We start from the raw sequence: 16473 nt of genomic DNA on the forward strand, positions 1-16473 counted from the left end.
CTGTTTTAGTCAGGGTGATCTCTCTCGGTTTTAGCTTGGATTGGGGTGGGCTGTGACTTTGCTCTCACTATGATGGTATTATCATGGTATTAGTATGTTTCAGGGTTTATGTGAGACTTTGGGGGTCTCTAGTTTAGTCCTGACTGCAGGGACGTCTGTGGGCTAGCTCTAATAAGGGAGATTTATAGTTTACTTCCATCAATCAATCAATCAATCAATCATTTTTCAGCCAAATAATACTATCGTACTTCTGCGTATAGAGCTATTTATGTTTTAGGTCTGATTACCATTGTCCGTGGCTTATCTCTGACTGGGGTGGTCTCACTGAGTAGTGTAATCAATGGCCTCCTTATTATTTGGGTGATCGAAAACCTAGCTTTGACCAGAGTGGCCAGTGGCTTAATTGCCTAATGTGGTTTGTAACTAGACCTTGGCTGTGTTAATCTAAGATTTAGTTTTCAGTAGGGTGATTTTTGGGCTAACACAGACTAGTGTGTTCTATGTTTGAATCTGGCTTCAGTGATCTCTGATGTAACCCTAAGAAGGTGTGGTTGGGGGATAGCTCTGATTACGCTGGTCTGTGGCTTAGATTGTACTGCAGGACTCTGTAAGATACATCAGCCTAGAGTGAATTGTATTCAATCCCGACTGCTCTCTCCCATCTATCTGTTCCAGAAGGAACCGAAAACCTGGTTATTTGAGACATGCCATGAAATTACCAAGACTCAGAGGCTAATAACACAGTACTGCATTACTGTCTAACCCTCAACACTATTGCCTGTTAATGTTACCCTAGTCCTGCTGTATCGCGCTCCACTGCTCCTGAGCTAGGTTTGCACTATATATATTTATGATAATAACAATAATACCTCTGTCTAGGGCAGTGGTCTTCAAACTTTGGGGCTGGCCCCTCTAAAGCGGCCAGAAGGTTGCCCGTGGAAGTTTTTTGGGGGTGTGAGGCTCTTCAAAAAGAAATTACGGTGACTGCTTATAATAAAATATATAGCAAAATATATAGCAGATTTGGTATCTGTGGGGGCTCAGAAACAATATTTTTACTCAAGGGGGGGCTCAGCGTAATGAAATTTGACTACCACTGGTCTAGGGCATCTGTCACTATATCAGTCTATAGTGGTCTGTGATTTACCTCGGTCTAGGGTGGTCTAGGGCCAAGTTTGAGCTCAAATTGTTTATGGATTAGCTCAGATTATCCCGGCCTGGGGTTTAACTCAGTCAAAAGTGTTCTATATCTTAGCTCTGTCTCGGGTGACATCTGGTTGAATTTAGATGTGGGTGATTGATAGCTTCGCTCACTGCAGGAGGAACTTTGTCTTACTTCTGACAAGGGTGCCTGTGGTTTAGCTTTGACGATGGAGGTTTAAGCTTTTGATATGACGAAAGTGGTGTATGGCGTAGTGTTGATGCCTCTGCGTCCTTAGCCGCTACAAAGAGCTAAAATAACTAAACAGTAAGCTTCATCTATGGAGGCATACGGCTTCCTTTCTTTTATCTGGGGTTTACCGATGAAGAGATTTAGGTCCAATAGCTTTCTCTGACTTCAGTGAGGCCACTTCGGCATTCTCAGCAATCAATTTCGACTAAACGTGCCCTTCCCTGAACTGATTGACCGGCTCCCACCCTCAGGGTGCTAATGAAGCATTCCCCTAGGCACTGTGTCGTACAGAGACATTTAGATGATTTTCCGTCAATAATTGGGATGTTCTCCACTGACGTGCTCCGATTGTGTCATAGACAATGATAGTAAAGCTTGAGCTGTGTGTGATAGAACCACAATGCCATGGTGGAAAGCATCTAGTTGTGGCTAAGTAACCCACCTACTACGTAATGCAGTGCGTGCGTCACCCAACTATGTCCCTTGCTCCCACCGGAACTGGTCTCTCGAACCAATACATCAGAAGGTTATGAGGAGAATTATAAGACAACCCTAGATATCATGAAATGTACCTTGTATCTCTTACTGCTACCCCAAAGATCTTTCTCACGGCTCATCTGTCACCCTCAAAAAAGAGGAGAGAGTGGACATCCCGTGGCAGTGGCAAAACCCCTGCAGAGCTGATGCTCCTGCCAGTCTTCGGCTGCCATTGGGTCCTATAGACCCAGGGGGAGAATAAGAGCCAAAAGACCAGACAACAGTTGTTTTGCACTTCTGTGATGCTTTTGGTTGTCCATGGGGGAGAGGGAAGGTGGGTGATGTTATAGAAGTGGACAATGGCCTTCGGTGTCTCCTGTCACCATCTCCCCGTGCTTGCCAGTGTCAGGCAGAGCAGTGTTATTATGTGTGTCATCAAATATTAGTTTCTCACAATTGCACAGTGTGAAAGTCATCGCTCTAGGAACAATAAAACCATTATTTCGCAGGAAAATGATCCCGCTCATGTGTATGAAATGACAATATAACACATGTGAACTATGTACCTTGTCCCACTGCCTGGGAGCCACTCTTCTTACTCGGACCCGAGCCACCTCCTCCGGGGAATCTGTGGCCTGCTGCTCCTCCTGCAAGAAGGAAAATGCCAATGGTTACCCTTTTAAGCTTCCTTTTTCTTTTGGAAGTCTGCCACTGCTTCTTGGCTTGTGTTTTGAAAATGCAATTGATCAACGCGACTGGCTATAACATTCAAAACTATTGATCACGCAAGGTATTTTGTCTTTATAGGTTAGAAGGTTGTCAGTGGTGCAGCTCGCATCAAGATGAAGTACATTGGCGCTCCAGATCCTGTCAAATGCCAAAACGCCACACGTGGAAGTAAAAGAAAATGTACCAAGTCACCGTCCTTCTTGGATGAAAGGGAAGGGTTGGAGCCAAGGCAATGGACCTGTCCGAAGCAATGTATGTTTTTCTAATTAGCCAATCGACATCCGAGACCCTCTAACGTTGATGCACAATAGCTATACAAGAGAGCTAAAGCTCTCCAAGGGAGGACCTAAATAGGGATAATATCATTTGTTGACAGAGGTCATGCACACATTTGCACAGGATTAAGAAACACTAACTAATGCAAAGAGGGATTATCATGATTTGAAACTAAAGATCGGTGAAAGTGCTGACTTTTTATTAGTTACAACAGGGTGTGTGAAACAAAAACATGTGAGCGTACCGAAACATATTACCTGGAAGGTGATATCAAATTACCTCCAAAAAAGCCTTTTGCATGGGATAAAAGAACATGCTAATAACCCCGTTTTGTTGTTTTCACGCCAGATTTAATACATAGTAGGCATATTTGCAAAGACACACTCCACCTAAGATGGCCACCCTAGTGTGACACCTAAAGGTTTCAAGGGCACCAATATAAACAGTGGGCATGTTTACAAAGAATAAAATGTGCACACACACTCCACCTAAGATGGCCACCCTAGTGTGACACCTAAAGGTTTCAAGGGCACCAATATAAACAGTGGGCATGTTTACAAAGAATAAAATGTGCACACACACTCCACCTAAGATGGCCACCCTAGTTTGACACCTAAAGGTTTCAAGGGCACCAATATAAACAGTGGGCATGTTTACAAAGAATAAAATGTGCACACCCTCCACCTAAGATGGCCACCCTAGTGTGACACCTAAAGGTTTCAAGGGCACCAATATAAACAGTGGGCATGTTTACAAAGAATAAAATGTGCACACACACTCCACCTAAGATGGCCACCCTAGTGTGACACCTAAAGGTTTCAAGGGCACCAATATAAACAGTGGGCATGTTTACAAAGAATAAAATGTGCACACACACTCCACCTAAGATGGCCACCCTAGTGTGACACCTAAAGGTTTCAAGGGCACCAATATAAACAGTGGGCATGTTTACAAAGAATAAAATGTGCACACACACTCCACCTAAGATGGCCACCCTAGTGTGACACCTAAAGGTTTCAAGGGCACCAATATAAACAGTGGGCATGTTTACAAAGAATAAAATGTGCACACACACTCCACCTAAGATGGCCACCCTAGTGTGACACCTAAAGGTTTCAAGGGCACCAATATAAACAGTGGGCATGTTTACAAAGAATAAAATGTGCACACACACTCCACCTAAGATGGCCACCCTAGTGTGACACCTAAAGGTTTCAAGGGCACCAATATAAACAGTGGGCATGTTTACAAAGAACAAAATGTGCACACACACTCCACCTAAGATGGCCACCCTAGTGTGACACCTAAAGGTTTCAAGGGCACCAATATAAACAGTGGGCATGTTTACAAAGAATAAAATGTGCACACACACTCCACCTAAGATGGCCACCCTAGTGTGACTCCTAAAGGTTTCAAGGGCACCAATATAAACAGTGGGCATGTTTACAAAGAATAAAATGTGCACACACACTCCACCTAAGATGGCCACCCTAGTGTGACACCTAAAGGTTTCAAGGGCACCAATTGACTGAGAAGCATGTGGAAGCCACACATCATGGAGGTAAGCCTTATTGTCAGAAATCAATTGTGACCACATTCGCACAATCACAAAATTGTATGGTTGTTTCTCAGTGCTGTCTGACAAAGATGTATCAGGGCTGATGGGTGCACATTTCAACATGATGCTGGCGGCCACCTTGCCTACAGCTGGGAAAAACAGCCAGAAGCACACGTGGGGTGCTTAACTTATAATAAGGTCAAAGGAATGCCACAAGGTAGTTAATGGCTGCAGATTTTCAAGCAGCAGGAAGCTGAAACACCAAATGTATGCTGGAAAGCTATTAATCCCTTTTTCACAGCAAGGACCTAATGTAGACGAAACTGGAGTAAAAAGGCAAGAAGGTCCTAAGAACCGGGTTGCATACTGAAAGAAGCCAGAGGGGCGTGATGGCCTGAGGGCGCCAGCAAAGGGAGCCTGTAACGTGCACGTTTCAAAGCGCACATTTGTCTGGGGTTGCTGATGGTACTCTTGTTCAGAGGATAATCGTCTGCAATTTGGTGCTGGGCTGTTCTTGTTGGTGGGACCATATTGGTACACAAACGGATATTACTCCTGTGAGTACAGGGTAACGTGAGCTAAAACTAGTTTGTAGACCCTCCCGAGCCATGTTCTTTCTCAGTAGAGGGGCTCCCACACTTTTGTAAGATTCCATTTGTATCTATGATAAGACAATTATATTAAATGTTTTCTTTATCCCCTTAATTGCTAAGGGCGAGTAAGTGCATCCTGAATTCCCGTAAGTAATAGTTGGATGCTCCGCCCACTACTACAATTAAATGGTTTAAATTAGAAAAATGTATTTATTCTTTCAGGCGCGAGGCAAGATAGGAGAGCATGCCCCATTATGAGTGCATTTTTTCACCACCTGCTCACATGTATGCTCCTCCAAGGTCACCGTTCATCACCAATCATTGTTCATCTTTATCCCAATTTAGGGATGAAAGGTGGAGGCTCAGGCTCCAACAGGGACCTCATTTGGGGGTTACCAGTGGGTCGCAATTGAAACCCCTGTAGACTCCCTTGCGACCTCAAATTTATTAAAAAAAATAAAATACATATATTGTTTTTTTAATTTAAAAACAGAAGCTCCTCATTATCCCTGGCCGGGCGGCTGTCCCTCATTAAAATGATACTACTTCCCAAATTACTCTATACCTTCAACAACATACCTGTATGGCCTGGGAGGGAATACTTCGTCAAACTACATACACTATGTGCACAGTTCCTATGGCACTCTGGCGCGGTCCGCAAGAAGTGGTCTGACATGGCGTTACCATACGAACAAGGGGGACTCACGGCTCCGGACTTCTCACATTATTGGACTGCAGCCCAAGCTCAACACGCCACTCACTGGTACCCGGGCTCCCCGGCGCATCCGCATGTTAAATTGGAAAGGATGGCAACCAATGGCACTAATATAATGTCCCTTATACTGCATCAACATTATACACCCGACTCTCCTATTGATCCTGTTGCCACAACTCTTCAAGCCTGGGCGCGCCTACTGTACCCAGCGCCAGAATCCTCCCCATACTATAAGTGGCTCCCAGTGTGGTCTTTCCCTGGTCTGGAGCCCACGCATGACGCTGCTCTGGCCCGACATTGGGGGGCGTTGGGATACCGGGCGCTCTCAGACTTCTACCCCGAGGGCAGGTTTATTGACCCCCAAACTTGGAAACAAGGGCATACCAGATCCGCACTAGAGACCCTTCAATTTTACTGTCTCCGGGCCGCATTTCGCTCCAGATGGCCATCCTTCCCGGATGAACCCCCTGATAATCCTGCTATTGCATACATTGCTAACTCGGGCGGTGCCCGGGGAGTCATCTCCTCATTGTACAAGATTACGCAGGATTCCACCCCGGTGCGAGCCCTTGGGGCAAGAGATGGGTGGGTTGCTGAACTGGGCCTAGAAATACCCGACGAGATGTGGGGGAAGATGTGCCAACACACTAAAAAGGTTTGCCTCAATTTCCGCTACCGCGCAATGCAATATAAGCTTCTAAATAGGCTATACTATACTCCGTATAGAACCTCGAGGTTCAACCACAACTCACAACACCCCTGTCCCCGATGTGGGGAGGAAGTAGCTGATCACTTACACATGTTCTGGTCCTGCAACAAATTGTCTGAATTCTGGGAAAGTGTTTTAGAAACGCTCACCACGATCACTGAAGCTGTGGTTGACCCCGATCCTTTAGCAGTCCTGTTTGGGATCTGGAGAACACTGGACACTAGACGTTCGGCTAAATTCCTGAACATAAGCTGCATGGTAGCTAAAAAATGCATACTCCAGAATTGGAGGAGCTCCTCTCCGCCAGCCTATCAGAAATGGCTACGATTGCTTGCCTGGTCACGAAACTGTGAGGAGGAATACCTAACCATGCTCCCGACCCGGTCCCGTCCCCAAAATATATGGACTGCGTTCAACACGTATCTCAACAACCTAAGTGCAGGTACACCCGGATCCGATTTGTCCCCTGCCCCCCCAGGACCTACCCCCACTCCATGATCCTTTGTATCTTCTTCACCTCTGTAAGGATGTAGGGACATTGTTGTGTTTAATGTACTATGATTATTGTACTGCTCCAGTAATTGCCTTTCCCTTTTCATTTTTATGTTTGCTACATACTACTGTTGCCATGATGTATGTGTTTACTGCAAACCTCTGCCACCAAAAATAAAAGTTTAAAAAAAAAAATAAAAACAGAAGCTCCTGATGTAGCGGAGGGCCCTGCCACACCAGGTCTGGCTTGGTCACCAGCCCAGTCTTCACCCATCCGGCGTTGGACCAGACTGTGACATGGGGCACACGTTGCATGCCAAGTTCAGCTCCAACCCCTTTTCCCGCAGCTTCTTGGTTCCTGTTTGTGAGCAGCACGGATGAGCTGAGGGTGGCCTGGAAGGACAGACCGAAGCTGCAAGAAAAAGGTAAGACGGCCAATATGATGTGTATTTTGCATTTGTGAAGTACGTGTCAAATGTATGTATGTGAATGGTGGGTGAATGAGAAGTATTGTGATGTGTGTTTTTTAATGTTCTGGGTGGGTCGGTGTGTGTCTGTGTAGAGAATGCAATAAATGGATGTAAGAGAAGGTGTGAGTGAGATACTGGTGGGTGAATGTTATGTTATGTTATGTTACCAGAATTTATTAAGAGCACATACTCCAGAGGCATCATGGCGCTGGTGGCAGAAAGCAGAAATGATAGCAAAAAAAGAGGGGGGTTAGAACAGTAGCGTTTTCAATTTACGCCGAAAGCAAAGATGATCAGTGATACTCTGTAGGGCATGCAGCAGCTTGTCCCAGGCAGTAGCAGCTACAACAGAGACACGACCACCTGACCGAGCCTGCTTAGACTGAGGAACAGCTAGATTAGGAGCTGATTGAGAGCACAAGGAGCGGGACATGGAATAGCGCACAAATTTAGCTTGTGAATACTTAGCTCCAATACCGTAAAAGGCTCGATGGACCATACACATGGATTGAGTATGGAAGTGGTAGTGTATGTTTGAATGTTCTGGGTGGGGGTTTGGTGTGTGCCTCTGTGGTAATGCAGTGTGAATTCATGTGAGAGGGGATGTATGGGGGAGTGAACGATGGATGAAAGGGGATGCATGTGTGCATGCGTGTGTACGGCCCTGGGAGACTGGGGATCACTGGAGCATTTTTGCCACATCCTTTATAGACTTGGCATGTTTTACTGGTAATTTCGGGCAGAACTAAGTTCATGTGTTTTATTACCTGGCTAGACTGGAATTTTGGTGCATTCAGTCTAGCCATTGCCCATTGCTTACTGTGGCTTGACATTTATTACTCAGCATCTTTAGAAAAGCAAGCATGATAAGTAGTGTTACCTCACTAGACTGATGTTTTCGTGTAGCAGCCAGTATATTTCTTTACTGTAGCCTGCCGTTTTATTAATTGAGCATCTGTGATGAATCAAGCATGATCATTGTACTTATGAGTCTAGACTGGCTTACATCGGAACCAGTTTGGACAGTTTTTCATATTGCTACATGTCACTTTCAATGGCCAAACCAACGGGAGAATGTTCATAATAGGAGTACTGGCATATATTGGCAGAGCCAGTTTTGTGCCCAGTGCCAGTATTGATACTATAAAAAACATCTTAAAACGAACATGAGTATGGTTTTATATGGGAATACTAGCATATGTTGGCGGAGCCAGCATGGAAATGTATGGGCACAGCCAGCATGAACATGTTTTTTATACTGGCATGTATTGCAGGGACCTGAATGATAATGCATTGGGAAATGCCCTGTGCACTTTTGGTGACTTGCATATATAGTACCTTTTTCATGATTTACCCTACACTGTATAAAACTGATTGTAATTTTAACCCATTATTCAAAACAAATTCTCATGGGAGCGAAAAGAATCTCTCCTGACCCCCCTCCCAAACCCATTTTCGTTACGCTTGATCGCAATTGGATACTTGTGGCAACTATGTACACCCTCCCAAAAAACAACCGACCAGCCACCACTGGTATATTTGTGGGCCAGCACCACCCCCTTCTTTCCCAGGTACGTGAAACATTTAAGCTTTGATTAAAAAAACATATTTACTTCTTTCCCTTGCTTTAGTGCATGCCCCTACAGCTGCACAATCATCATGGACATAGTGCACACATGGTGGTCTGGCCCGGGGTGTGGCGTGCCCTGTGCTTTGTTAATGAGCTTGGGGTGGCACCCACAGCATGGCTCGCAGGGGGAGTGCCAAACATTGTGCTACACCACTGGGCACCACTGGGTCTGACAAAGGGGTAGTGTGCAGTGCGCACCTTGAAGTCTGACAGTGAGCCCCCGGGTGAGAAGCAACCTGTGGGTGTTTTCAATTTAAAATAACTGTGGTGCCATGGCTTTATTTGTGCAGCAATAATACTACATTAAATGGTGGGGGCTTTTTAAGTCCTCTGGCACCCAGCATTACGCTTAGATAATAAAAACTATGGGGGGGTCTTGGGTATATTGAAAGAACCTTTCCCAGGTATCATACTCCAGCAAAGATAAAATTATCAGGTGCACTCCACTGTGTGCACGCATACCAGTAGAATAGGTTTCCTCTGTCGTAGTACTAGCTGACTCATAGATACATTTATAACCAGTGAATTTTTTGATACTAAATCCTGGTCAATGATTTTAATTTTCAGGCCTTGCTCGTGCAGCATTTTGCTCCTGGGTAAAAAGCAGCGCACGCCTCCCCATGTCAGTGCTTTTTTGGCTAGTTTAAGACAGCAATGCCACAAATAACTAGTAATCCTGTGTCCATTGATCTATCAATGTTTCATACACTAGCTGTAGCCTGTGTTAGAGATTTCATTTACCCTGTTACAAGTACTGCATTATGCCAGGTGTGGGTGTGATACCATGAATACCACTGAGATACTTAGTATTAAACAAGGAGATGCCATCTCTCTTGGCACCTCCAAGACTATTATATCAAGAGCAGAGTCAGTTACATGTCAAATGTAATTGACTCAACCTTTTACCCTTCGCAGGGCAATCAAAGGAACAACACTGAATTGGATAGTATTAAACGAGGTTTACATTAGGCAATCTGTGAAAGGACATTTGGGCTGAGGAAATGTAATGGAAACTTTGAGATGTGTCTGCCTGAACTCTGAATCGTCTTCAAGGGGAAATTGTGAGTATTATTGATATAGATAATTGAAATGAAATGATATTTTATTTATATCGCGGACATTTCAGAGTGCGACAAGGCAAAGGGAGGGGAAATAGGGAGACAAAAAAAACAATGATCTTACTAGGCCCAGTGACATTAAGAGCGTGCAAGTGCATGGGAAAGGGAAAAGGGAGAAAGTGCATGGAAGGGGGGAGATGTGGAAAGTGCGGAACAGAGAAGAGAACAAAATAAATATTAATAAGTAAAATAAATAAATAAAAGCAATAAACAGCTGTAGTGCAGCCAGCAAATGGCAAGTGCTAGGTTAGTCAGATAGGGTATATCTGATAAGTGCAGAAGAAAAGTGGGTGTGGAACTGTATGGGTACAGATACAGACCCCAGTGCAAGTGGTGGCCCGTAGGCAATGCAGGAGGGTGGCAGGGTAAGCGGGTACCTGGGCCCGAAGGACAGAGGGTGGTCAGGTGCACGGTGCCTGAGAGAGAACAGATCAGCAAGGGAGAAGAGGGGAAAAGGCAGAGCCGAAGAGGAAGGTCTTGAGGAGCTTCTGGAACTGGAGATGGTTCTCCTCAAGTTTCAAGGTGGCAGGGAGGCTGTTCCAAAGGAAGCCCCAGCCGAAGACAGAGATCTACCCCCAGCACGTTTCTTTGAAAAACGACTAACCCTGAGGGAGTTAGAAGTAGAGGAGCAAAGGGCTCGAGAGGGGAGGTGCATACACCAGAGTAGGCAGAACCTCTGAAATACTGATTTGGAAGGTGTTCCTGGACCAGCCATTCATCTCTCTGAGACACGTATCAAGCATGCTTGACTCATCCTTTTATCCTTCTATGGGCGAGCAATTGAGTACAAGTGTGCTAGATTACAGTAATTGGGAGATTTAATAGAATACTGGTACTTCTGAAAGGCCAGTAATGCTGTGCCAGACTCAGCCAAACGCTGTGTAAACCGGGCACAGCCTTTCATCCTGCTTAGGATATTTTTACACGGATGCAATTGAAAATCGGAATGTTACAATAAGCAGTCTGCATGGCACCTACGCCTCTCAATGGCTGTAGAGCTGGTGCAGAGTCAGTCGTACGGTAGGTGAGCCTAAATCCTTTTTTGTCTGATTAGAATTGGCATTTTATGAAAGGTTGACAGCTAAGGAAAACGGTACTACTGGGGAAGAGCCTCTAACTCAACCTTCAAACGTTTGAAACTGATGAAATGACTACAACTCATTTGTGTAACATTAGCAACTTTATTAATAGCACTTATATATACGATTCACTTTTTGGTGCATTCTCTTTTGGGAGTGATTGCACCCAGTGCTTTAAGTGGGGTAAGAAACTGAGGGGGGGCCCTCATTTGGGGGAGTGACCTAAGACATGATGGGCGTGGGCTAATTAGTGGGCGGGGCCTACCGCCTACAGACTTCAGTGACAGATCCTACTGCTTTTTACAGTGGTGGCATGGAATTTTTGTGACTCTAAGGCAGGCTTCAGGACAAAGCATGCAACACATTAGTCTGTCTATACAGTGGACTGGTAGGTGATTACTTCAATTGGACTCAGACCAATCCACTGAACTGACCGCTACTTGACTCTGACCAGCACTCTTGCCGGGACAACTCTTAGGTGAACCACCAGTAAAAACAAGTGGCAGAGTGTAACACCATCACACAGCATCTGCTGACAATTTGGTGTTAAGTTACCATTCACAATTATTCAATTTTTACATTTCAACATCTTTCCATGTTGTGCTGTTTGCATGTTTTGTATTTCCCTGTGATGTCATTGTTATGGGAATTATTATTTTTGAAACTTGAAAAATCGTACACATCTTTTTGGTCACAGAATGTTGGCAAGTATGCGATCCTTCTCGCATGCGAGGGAACAAACAGTAGAAAGTTTGGAACAAAGAAAATAAATGCTCGCACGCATTTTCTCTCATTTATTTTCCTTGTTCCAAACATTCTGCTGTTTGTTGCCTCGCATTGTGCGAGAGAACAAAGAGTAGAATGTTTGGAACAAGGACAATAAATGAAAGAAAATGCGTGCGAGGCTCGCACGCATTTTCTTTCATTTATTTTCTCCGTTCCAAATTTTCTGCTGTTTGTTAAAAAGGAAAATAAATGAAAGAAAATGCATGCGTGCGTGCCTCGGATGGTGGTCGTCGTCGCAGAATCCAGTGGCAATGCAGGTAAGATATGTCGAACCCTCCCGGAATCTAACTTCCTCTGGTAACCCTCGCGAGGGGTTGCCAGAGGAAGTTAGTTTCCAAGGTGCTCTTCCGGCAGCACTGCAGCAGGCAGCTGTGACTGGCAGAAGTGTCAGCCAGTCACAGCGTCGCTCAAGCTGTGACTGGCTGGCAAGTCTGTCAGTCACAGGCTTGCCTGACTCTGCCATGCCTGACCTCTTGATGGGCGGCCGGCGGCTCATCTCCCGTCGCGTCCGTGGCGGGAGATGCACCCGCCGTGGCTTGGTGGGATTGGGGGGCCCCGGCAGGGCCCCGGCTCAGTCTCACTTTTTGGAGACTGCCGGGGCCCGGCCCCGGCAGGCCCCGGCCCACTTTAAGCACTGATTGCACCTTCTTCCCGCAAGTAACTGCCTAAAACTACGGTGACCCACAAATATTTGCAGATCACTTGGTGAGCATCACACTTTTATGACCACTTGTGCACCCATCTGACTTGTCCTTCACAGAGGAGAAATATCTAATTGCATATCAGTCTTTGTCTCACACACAAGGGCAGTCCAGCACCAAAATGCTAGTAGATTCTCCTGCGAATAAGAGTACCATCCCCAACCCCAGACACGTGTTTCGGCCTTGTTGGGCTTCCTCAGTGAGGTGAAGCTGCGTCTCTCTAAGGCACAGCGAGCAAGGGCTCCATGTCTGGATTACCATTGGTTCCTTAGGAAGAAATCCCAAGTTTTACAACATTGAAAAGGAGTGCGGGAGCCCCTCTACTGAGAACTATATATATTTGCAGATCACTTGGGGGATGCCACACTTCCATGAGCACTTGTACACCCGTCTGACTTGTCGGGTGGGTGCGCATAGGCCCTCTCCTAACCACCCACTTACTTACATTGACCTTATGGGGAATCGATCCCTCATCCCCTGTGCACTGAAAACTATGAAAATAAAAAAAAAATTCTGTGCCTACCACAGCACGGCCAGCCACAATAGAAATGGTAAAAATACTTGTAGGCTGGAGTAACTTTAGAATTAGTGAATTGAGAATAGTATTGCCCTCCTTGCACTGAAAATAAAAAAATAAAAATTAAGTTTTCTATTTTCAGGAAAAGTAGGGCTACTCGTGCTAAAAAACAATCTGCATTTCTAGCATGAATAGAAAATCTTCTGTTTATATTTCCAGCTCAAGCAGATATGGTGTACATGTACACGTTGTGGGATTTGAATATCTCCGCGTGCCTATGTGTGATGGCTTCTTTGCTCTAAATGGACGGGGTGAACATATAGTCAGGGAAGGGCATTCTGTTACAGAACAGTGATGGCAGTTTACAGACAATGAATGGCCAACCAAAGTCAGTCAAAATGGCTTTAGGTCCTTGGTCTAAATAGCAGCTTATTTTCCTGCACATTGCAGAGGAGCAGCCGAATGCCTCTACAGGAAGTCCCACCCCTATTCTGCATACATGTTGGAAATTGGAAAATGCGACAGGTGCAACCCCAGTAATGATACTTATACCACAGAGAAACTTTGAGACAAGGTATCCGTTGAGAAGACCCTATGAGAAGTACCCCCCAAAGGCTGATGATCTCCTGAGAAAAGTGCCTGAAGAAGTGCGAAGATGTGAAAAGGAGAAGCTGGTGACGTCATGAAGAATGAGTATGACACTCTCTCATTGTGGGGCAGGCTAGGAGGGGGATGAAGAATCTGTGGGATGAGAATCCTTCACAAAGAACATTATCATAGATAAGTAATTTGCTGTGGTTCCATGTGATGTTACCAAACACATTGTTAATGAATCAAATTTTACTGGAAAAAAATCAAATCAAATTCTTTTTTTTCTATTGGGGGGGTCCCAATGTTTCCCTCCATTTCCAAGCCTACTGAACTCCCCCACCCCCTTTAACCCCTTAACCCCACCCCATTTATATATATGTTTCTGTATATTTTTAGTAAAGGTTGATCAGTTATTTTTTATTATGGTAACATCACTGGATACCATTTGCTCTTCCCTTGGATGGCATCCTCCCACAGAGTCCTCATCTTAAATAGACTCCCATGGCTCTTTGGATGGCATCCTCCCACAGAGTCCTCATCTTAAATAGACTCCTCTGGCTCATTGGATGGCATCCTCCCACAGAGTCCTCATCTTAAATAGACTCCCATGGCTCTTTGGATGGCATCCTCCCACAGAGTCCTCATCTTAAATAGACTCCCATGGCTCATTGGATGGCATCCTCCCACAGAGTCCTCATCTTAAATAGACTCCCATGGCTCTTTGCATTGCATCCTCCCACAGAGTCCTCATCTTAAATAGACTCCTCTGGCTCATTGGATGGCATCCTCCCACAGAGTCCTCATCTTAAATAGACTCCCATGGCTCATTGGATGGCATCCTCCCACAGAGAACTCATCTTAAATAGACTCCCATGGCTCATTGGATGGCATCTCCCACAGAGTCCTCATCTTAAATAGACTCCCATGGCTCATTGGATGGCATCCTCCCACAGAGTCCTCATCTTAAATAGACTCCCATGGCTCTTTGGATGGCATCCTCCCACAGAGTCCTCATCTTAAATAGACTCCTCTGGCTCATTGGATGGCATCCTCCCACAGAGTCCTCATCTTAAATAGACTTCCATGGCTCATTGGATGGCATCCTCCCACAGAGTCCTCATCTTAAATAGACTCCCATGGCTCATTGGATGGCATCTCCCACAGAGTCCTCATCTTAAATAGACTCCCATGGCTCATTGGATGGCATCCTCCCACAGAGTCCTCATCTTAAATAGACTCCCATGGCTGTATTTAATTGAATGGAGGTGGGATAAAGCGAGAAAAGGAGACCAACTCGTTATGCATGAAACACTGCTTAAGGACTGCTCTGCCAAAACAGGCATCTCGAATAGATAGGGAGTTTAAACTGTGGTGTTTGGCAAAAGTACATAAAGGAGCCCATGTTGCCGGCTGGAAAATGTCAGGAGCCCCCTCGCTGTACAGCAGAAGTGGCACAATCCTCCTGGCCAATTGAGTTCTAAGAACTTCAAGCCCTTCTTTCCCTGACAAGGAATAGCCGACTCTGAAATGCAAAAATAGATCCATTGGGACAGTTTGGTTTCGATACTGCCCCCCTATTATGCTTCTGCATATGAGACACAAACTCACTAGTCCTAGACAAGTAGAAACTAAGAGGCCTTCTGAGCTCTAACTGGTGGAATCTCTCCTCCCCCATAAAGGGTAGGGAGGAGGGTAGAACACCGGTAAATTCATATTCTGCAAACAATGACATTCCAAGATGACTCTTGTTAGTAAAAAAGTTTGTTTTTGAGAAGAGGCGATAAGGAGGGTAACAGGAAAGTGCCTGCAACTCGCTCACCTTTCTAGCTGAGGTAATCGCCACCAAGAAGATGACCTTCTAAGTGAACAATCTTAGAGAGCATTAGTGCTTGGGTTGCCACATCAAGGCAAAGTTGAGATCCCAAGCAGACCCAATGAATTGTCTAGGTGGAAACATATTTACCAATCCCCTCAGCAATTGCACCAACGCAGGAATTGTGAAAAAGGAGCCTTGCTCAGGTATCAGTTCAAACACAGAAGCTGCAACCAGGCACCCTTTTACAGTAGATATTTGCAAGCACTATTGGGCCAAATGAAGCAAAACAGATGATCCAAATCCTATTCCATGCATCAGGTAGAAGATATCCCCCAATGGCAGCTGTAAATATCCTTTGTGCTGGTTCCCGAGTCAATAGAATCACCTCAAATACATGCTCCAGAAGGCCCCAGTGCCTGTACCTAAATCTTTCAATAGCCACACATAGACAGTTACTCTGCTGAGGTTTAGATGGGGCATTTGTCCTTCCACCCCCCAACTGGTAGCGATGATCGATCCACTTTCAGTGGAAGAAGCTATGGGGGACAGATGGTCATTTCCACAAGGTCTGAGTACCACACATTCTGAGCCCGACCCCACACCTCTTATTTTCAGGTAGTGCATGGCCTCTGTGCTGTCAGAATCAGGACGCTCTTCACCTGGATGGAAGGGAAAAAAACTATCTGCGCTTGTCTGACTGCCCACAATTACAACAGATTGATGTGAAAGCTGCATTTTTCCACGGACCAAAGTCCACTCACTGTGAATTTGTCAAAATGAGCACCACAGCCCTTAAAAGAGGCCTCCGCCACCACTGTGGCCA

The 16473-nt window shown here is 45.3% G+C and overlaps 1 protein-coding gene across 1 annotated transcript in view; it reads right to left on the reverse strand.

Annotated features, from left to right (window-relative positions):
* The window catches only part of LOC138514720 (collagen alpha-1(VII) chain-like), a 1453166-nt gene that overhangs the window by 570860 nt on the left and 865833 nt on the right, over window positions 1-16473 (reverse strand). The window contains exon 71 of the mRNA XM_069630120.1: window positions 2437-2517. Coding sequence (XP_069486221.1) covers window positions 2437-2517 — 81 coding nt within the window. The remainder of the gene's footprint in view (window positions 1-2436; window positions 2518-16473) is intronic.

This window comes from Ambystoma mexicanum, chromosome 12 (assembly GCF_040938575.1).
Source record: "Ambystoma mexicanum isolate Mex_15411 chromosome 12, UKY_AmexF1_1, whole genome shotgun sequence".
In the NCBI taxonomy this organism is placed as follows: Eukaryota; Metazoa; Chordata; class Amphibia; order Caudata; family Ambystomatidae; genus Ambystoma; species Ambystoma mexicanum.